This window comes from Labeo rohita, chromosome 2, assembly GCF_022985175.1.
Source record: "Labeo rohita strain BAU-BD-2019 chromosome 2, IGBB_LRoh.1.0, whole genome shotgun sequence".
Taxonomy (NCBI): domain Eukaryota; kingdom Metazoa; phylum Chordata; class Actinopteri; order Cypriniformes; family Cyprinidae; genus Labeo; species Labeo rohita.
The window spans coordinates 26,379,831-26,387,856 of NC_066870.1; the positions used below are offsets into that span (position 1 = coordinate 26,379,831).

General features: G+C 32.0%; 1 protein-coding gene across 1 annotated transcript; it reads left to right on the forward strand.

Moving 5' to 3' along the window:
• Positions 1–2,293: 2,293 nt before the first annotated feature.
• Positions 2,294–7,922, forward strand: rabgap1l2 (RAB GTPase activating protein 1-like 2). The gene is made up of 8 exons (XM_051093838.1): positions 2,294–2,514; positions 3,708–3,776; positions 3,933–4,043; positions 4,149–4,253; positions 4,336–4,419; positions 4,506–4,577; positions 4,670–4,861; positions 6,777–7,922. The coding sequence occupies exons 1-8, from the start codon at positions 2,404–2,406 to the stop codon at positions 6,993–6,995; spliced, it is 963 nt and encodes a 320-aa protein (XP_050949795.1). The 5' UTR covers positions 2,294–2,403; the 3' UTR covers positions 6,996–7,922.
• Positions 7,923–8,026: the final 104 nt, after the last annotated feature.

Sequence of the window (8,026 nt, forward strand, 5' to 3'; positions counted from 1 at the left end):
GATCAATTTAAAGCATCCTGGTTAAATAAAAGTATTGACTTCTATTATTTCTATAAAAAAATAAATACATACTGACTCCAAGCTTTTGAAAAGTATAGAGTATAATGTTAAACTTTGATAAATGATAAATGCTAAACTTTGGATCTTTCTTTTTTTTATCAAAGAATCCTGAAAAATGTACTCAACTGTTTCAAATATTGATAATAATAATAACAACAAAAACATCAGCATATTAGAATGATTTCTGAAGGATCATGTGACACCAAATTACATTTTAAAATATTTTAAAAATAGAAAACAGTTATTTTAAATAATAAAAATATTTTAGAATTTTATTTTGTTATACTTTGATTTAAATAAATGCAGGCTTAGTGAGCAGAAGAGACTTCTTTAAAAAACATTAAACATTTTACTGTTCAAAAAGTTTTGGTAGGTAGTGTACATTACCACGGTTTAGTTTTGTTTTGTATTAAATGTAATTTATGTCTACAATAGCAAATTACTCCAGTCTTCGGTGTCACATGATCTGATTTTTTAACAGTTGTGCTGCTTAATGTTTTTGTGGACTTTTTTTCTACACTGTAAAAAAATAAAAAACACAATTTGTTGAGTCTGCTGCCTTAAAATTTGAAGTTCAGTCAACTAAAATAAGTTTAGTCAACTTGAAATGTTAAGTTGTACTAAGTAACAACTTAGATATTTGTGTCTGCTAAACTTAACAGATGGGTAAGTAACCCAGCTGCCTTAAAATTTTAAGTTGATTCAACTCAAATATCTAAGTTGTCACTTAGTATAATTTAACATTTCAAGTTGAATTAAGTTTTTTTTTAGTTGACTGAACTTAAAATTTTAAGGCAGCTGGGTTACAAATTATTTTAAGTTGACTCAAATTGTTTTTTACAGTGTAGATGCTTTGATCAGTAGAAAGTTTAAAACAACAATTTATTTTTAAAAAATCACTTTTGATCAATTTAATACATGTCTGCTAAACTATTAATCTAAAACTATTAATTTCTTTAAGAAAGAAAAAAAAAAAAAATCTTACTAGCAAACATCTGAATGGCATAGTGTAAAAAAACACTCCTTGAGGAAACTAATTTTATGTAATTTTGACCAAATCTTCAATTATCTTACGGCTTCCTCTTTGCAGCCTGTTCTTTCGCTTTGACATCTTAAAGCGCTGAAGACATTTGACATTTAGGAGTGCCAAGCAGGGCTGGGACAGCATTCTCTCTGCGTATTGTGTTGAACTACTTGAAGGACCAGTTTAAGATCTTGTTAAACAAATAGCTGTTCCATGCATCTCATTTGCATTACAGTATGGCACATGTAAAGAATTTCACTCTCAGCATGATGAAGCTTTCCTCTGAGTTCTTCAGCCATAATAGGCAGCACACTTAACAAACTGATGCGAGAGTCACCCCCCCCCCTCGCAGTGAATGTGCCCTGAAGAGAGAGTTTTGCGTTTGTTTGTTTGCTTCACAGGATCATGACGAAACCTGAAGACTGAGAGGTGGCGCCTCCTCCAATACAAGAACCTTTGAACACCGTGACACTTTGCTGTTTGTCTTTATTGCTCTCTTCTCCTCCCTTCTTTCAATTACTAATAACAACCTCCCCCACTTTTGTTCACTTTTGTTTCCTTTCTTATTTATTAGCTCGGCTTTGTTCAGGCCGATGACCGCAACAGATTATCTCTGTATTACAAACAAAGTATCATACAGTTTTATAAGAACACCAGTGCTTTTTAACCCAGTTTTGATGAATAATATCTGCATTATGCTTCCATAAAGCTGCAGTGAGATGATAAAAACAGTTCACAGCCTCCATCAATCCTGCCGAACATATACAGCGGCCACATGTAAGCAGCTTAAGGAATGGAGGAATGTACTGGCACCTGCTTGTCCCAGGAAAACCGCAGTGTTTTTGTGTGAGAGGCGACCTACAGGATTACAGCAAGAATTTCAATTTCACAGTCTTTAGCCCTGAGCTTGAACCCGCAGGCAGGCTAGCAAACTCTGAACGGCGACGGTAAAAGCTCCTCTAAAAAATATATCTGTTCCAGGTCCTACTTGTGTTGGATTAATCATTTTCTGCATTAGCTCTGCTTCAGCAATGAGGAAGTTGTGTGTGGAAATAATTAATATTGGCTGCTGGATTGAGTAATAATACTATAAGGGCAGTTGGAAAACCTTTGGTACCTGCTTATTAGGTAAGTGAAGATCCAGAGGACAAAGGTGGACTGAAATGAATCCCCTCCCATAGTCTTACATTAGGGCAGGGCTTGCATTGAGACAGACAGATATAGACTGCTGCCTGTCAAACCTGTTGTCACTTCTCCAGACAAGTTTAGCTGTCTACTTTGTATTTAGAGATCGAACTGCATTCTACTCAGCTGCCAAAATGATGGAAGAAGTGTCTATTGCTGTGGCCTATGATGCCCATATTATTGACCAGATGTCAGAGGAGGAGATCCTGGCTAGTCTAGTAGTGGAAACGCTACCAAAACAAGTGGTAAGTTCAGCTCCCTTTGACCTCATGTCAAACCTGGCATGCTGGAATTTTTAAGGCGTAGCACGATAGCATGTTTTGATTCAAATCTCTTTAAAACAATGCACATATTACTGCATTTGAGATTGTTTAGTCTTCGGTGCTCACAAACATAAATTTTAAATATAATATTAAAGTAAATACATGATGTACAAAATAAAATAGTTTTTAAAATGTTTTATTATATTATTTATTATTTTATTCATTTATTTATTTACATTTAATTACATTTACACACACACACACATATTACACACACACACACACATATATATATATATATATATATAGTTATTGTAATTACATGAAAATTAATAAAAAAGTAAATACTACATAATAGAATATTGTCATAAATATATTGTATAAAGTGAATTATTGTATATATACACACACACACATATATACACGCATGTAAATTAATAAAAAGTAAATATTACATAATAGAATACTGTAACAAATATATAATATATAAATACACATATGTATAATATATTTATAATATAAATACACATACACGCACAAATATCTATCTTATCTATCTATCTATCTATAAATGTCTATATCTTATCTATACCTATCTATCTATATCTATATATCTATATATATATATAGATATATATATAGTTAATGTAATTACGAAAGCTAATAAAAGTTATCATAAAGTATCAAATTTATTGCACTTAAAGTATAAAGTAAATTATTATATATTATATGTATAATTTGTAGTAATTACGTGTTAATTAATAATAATATAATAATAATAATAATAATAACAATTACAATTACATAATATAGCATTATCATAAATATATTGTACTTAATGTATAAAGTAAAAATATTCATATTTTATTTTATCATATATATTTAATTATAATATAATATAAAATTATATATATACAATTTATATTTTAAACTTTATATTTTTAACATTTTTATAAAAAAAAAATGATATTATAAAATTTAAATACATTAATTTATATATATGAAGGTATTTATATATAAATTAATAATAAATTAAATCAAATTTTACATTTTAAATCTCATCTCAATCCTGCAATCATTATTGCGTAATATGTTGCAACACATACCTTTCATGCCTTTATGAGTTTGCACATCTGATATGATATGAAATGTTTTTGAATCTTTTTTTTGAACAGGTGCCCTCTAAAAAGCCAAAATTAAGAGATAACCAAACGCAGCCAGAAGACCCACTCGACAAGTATGAGGTAAGAGATCACACCTTAGTGAAAACAAAAAGCTTCTGTCCTCCTCCTCAACACAACTCTTTCAACATCTACGCTTTGTGAAACCTGCATAATCATGCATTGAATAATTAAGGGTTTAAGATCTGTGGAGTAAACAAAAATGCTTTCTCTTTTCAGAGAGAAAACCGTAAGCTTCAGGAGACAAGTTTGCGCCTGGAGCAGGAGAATGATGACCTTGCACAAAAACTTGTCACCAGCAAGATTGCCCTAAGGAATGCATTAGATAAGGTCTGTCAGATTATTACAAGCCATGCATGTCATAAGCAACAGGCAAGTTTCATTTTCTGTTTAGTTTGCTGTGTATGTTTAAATAGATCTGCTGTGTATTTTTAGACCGAGGACCAGGTGGATGAATTAACCAAGGAGCTATTGAAAACCAAACAGCTTCTGATGATTACAGAGGAGGAGAAACGGGGAAAGGAGGAGGAGGCTTCACAGGTGAGATTTAACATCTCTGATGTACACAATAAAGTGTGTGGACAATCTCTGGCCTTGTGTAAAGTTTTGATGTGCTCGACAGCTGAAAGAGATGTTTAGGAAAGAGCTGGACAAAGCAGAAGCAGACATTAAGAGATCAAACAACATCATTGCTGACTACAAGCAGGTAAACATTCAATCAGAATGCCATATATTCAACAAACATTATTGCATTTGATGCCAACGTTCAGCACAATTTCTTGCATCATTTAGATTTGCTCTCAACTGAATGCTAAACTTGAAAACCAGAAGGCTCAAGCAGACAAAGAGCTGGAAGGTATCAAGGTAAGAAACACACTGACCTCGAAGCACCTTAACAATTAGTCTTAGTTTAGTAGAAGGCCTATGATATTTAGTGATACATGATACTTTTTCAGAGCAAGATGCTGGAGTGTGAGCGGTGTAGACAAATCTTTAGCATGGATGGAACGATTCAGCTGTGCTCTGAGAGTGACAATACCTGTGCTCAGGATGAAGTGAAAGCCTCTCTCAGAGAACAGGTCCAAGAATTAGAGAGAGAGCTGGCCCAGACCAAACTACAAATGGTGGAGTCCAAATGCAAGATACAGGTAAGACAAAATAATCTGATGAAAAGCATGTTTTGTTGAAAAAATGTTGAAAATGTTACAAATACTGTGAACTATTTAGTGCTAAATTATGGTGTTAGACCGAATTATAACACATTTTTTTCTGTGGTGTGACGAATATTTAACACATAACACATATTTAATTTGCTTTACACGGACTTTCAATAGATATACACTACCAGTCAAAACTTTTTGGACAGTAAGATTTTTAATATTTTTTAAAGAAGTCTCTTCTGCTTACCAAGCCTCCATTTATTTGATACAAAGTACAGCCAAAACAGTAAATATTTTTACTATTTAAAATAACTGTTTTCTATTTGAATATATTTTAAAATGTAATTTATTTCTGTGATTTCAAAGCTGAATTTTTTGCATCATTACTCCTGTCACATGATCCTTCAGAAATCATTGTAATATTCTGATTTGCTGTTCAAAAATATTATTATGTTGAAAACAGCTGAGTATAATTCTTTACAGGTTTCTTGATAGAAAATTCAGAATAACAGCATTCATCTGAAATAGAAATCGTTTGTAACATTATAAATGTCTTTATCATCACTTTTGATCAATTTAAAGCATTCTTGCTAATATTAGAATGATTTCTGAAGGATCACTGAAGTCTTGAGTAAATAAGTTGAAAATTTAGCTTTGATCACAGAAATAAATTACATTTTAAAATCTATTCAAATAGAAAGTAGTTATTTTAAATAGTAAAAATATTTCACGATATTACTGCTTTTGTTGTATTTTGGATCACATAAATGCAGGCTTGGTGAGCAGAAGAGACTTCTTTAAAAAAAAAAAACTCTTGACTGGTAGTGTATTAATATAGAAATATAAGCATTGTTTCATTTATATATATATATATATATATACACTACCGTTCAAAAGTTTGGGGTCAGTACATTTTTATTGTTTCTTTTTTTTTTTTTTTTTTTTTTTTTAAGAAATTAATACTTTTATTCACCAAGGATGTATTAAGTTAATAATTCAAAGTTTATTAAAAGTTAATAATAAATAATTTACATTGTTATAAAATATTTATATTTTGAATAAACACTGTACTTTTTAAACTTGTTATTCATGAAAGAATCCTGAAAAAAAAAAATCACAGGTTCCAAAAAATATTTGGCAGCACAACTGTTGATATTATCCAACACTGATCATTCTAATAATAAATCTGCATATTAGAATGATTTCTGGAGGATCATGTGACACTTAAGACTGGAGTAACAGCTGATAAAAATTCAGCTTTTCATCACAGGAATAAATTCTATTTTAAAGTATGTTAAAATAAAAAACATTATTTTATATTGTAAAAACATTTTGCAATATTACTGTTTTTTTTTTCTATATTTTTAATCAAATAAATGCAGCCTTGATGAGCATAAGAGACTTCTTTAAAGACTATTACAAGTCTTACTGACCCCAAACTTTTGAACGGTAGTGTATATATATATATATTTGTTGTATATAGTACATTAACATTAACATAATACTGTTAAAATTCTGTTCACTGCTCACGATACCTAATGCTGCATTACCTTCTATTAAAGGTGGAGTAAGCAATTTCTGATACGCTGTTGATATTTGAAATAACAAAAACAAACACACCCCTACCTAATGATCACACTCCTATAGCTTCACCCCTAAATTCACAAACATGCAACCTCTATGAGATGCACACCCCTTGTTGTTGATTGGCTACATGGTGTTTTGGTTCTTGGTTTCTGATCCACTTTCAACAGTGTTTTTTCAGAAATTGCTTACTACACCTTTAATGAACCAAAGCTTATTATTAGGTGTTATGGAAGCATCTCATAATGACATTAGATGTATAATTCTAAACTACAAATTATATATAATTTTTTCATCATTTGTTTCTTGATGTCCCAAGGAGCTGGAGCACCAAAATGCACTTCTGACGACTGAACTTCAGGCTGCTAAAAACACATGGCTCAAAAAAACTTTGGGCTCTTTCAGGACAGCTGCCAACGGCCATCAGAACTCCTCACAAACAGATCCTGCCTGGAGCCCTGCTAATAACCCCCACTCCAGCTGGGTCACCAGAAGGCTCTCCTGGGCCCATCGAGAAGGGAGAGCAGCTAAAGTATGAAAAGGTTAAGCGTAGTGGTGGAGAAGAAGAGTATTTAATGAGAGCACTCCTGAAATGAGTCTCACATATGATGAGAAGGCTGTTCCCTCAAACCAGAGGACATTATAGATCCGAATGGTTGTAAACATTGGGAATGAGAGGATTCTCAAAGGATGGGTGCCAGCAGGAAGCAATATCTGCCCCTCTAGAGACGAGTGTATCAGATCAGTTGCTTTTAAGGCTCACATAATCTCACATGAACACTATATTGTTTTTATGTATTACTGTGAGTTTAACCATAGTATTTTACAAAAGTCACAATGCAAAAAGTTTTTTTGCCAGTGAACCTAAAAATTTCCTCATGTATCATTTAAATAAACGAATGTTTTTAATTTAATTTCACTTAAGTAACCTAACTACATTTGGTTGCATCAACAAAAGTAATTTTATGGTTTATGGATCAAGTACAAACTGCTGTTAAATGTAACAATTGCCTTGTAACGCTTTTTATGGTCCACTGTTGGTACTGTACTGGTACTGTGAATGTATTTCTTGTTCTACAACAAATAAACTATATGAAGTAAAGACAGTTATCAACATAACAACAAAAAGACCTTTATTTCCACCAATTGTTCACTTATACAGCAAATAAAGTTTAAAGCACAAATAGTTTGTATGTTTAAAGTAACAGCAGAAATAATAGCAGACCTTATAATAGATTATTTCTGGATAAAAGCACCTACCAAAATGAATAAATGTAAGTGCATAAAACATAAAAAGAGATGAGCTTGTGACCTAAAACAATATAAACAAGTAAACATGGATGTAAACGGAAAGATACGATTTGCTAACATGCATGCAGAATCTTTAGGTCAGACAGGGAAAACAGACTGAGCTCTACTCAGACCGCTCATCTGGATTGTAAAGATTATCAAAATAGCCCTCAGTGGCTCAGAGCATCTGAACGACAGCATTTAGCCCTTCAAAATACTGGCAAAATCATCTACATCCAGACCAGTATGCAAACCCTCCTCCAGACCCATCGAGTCACA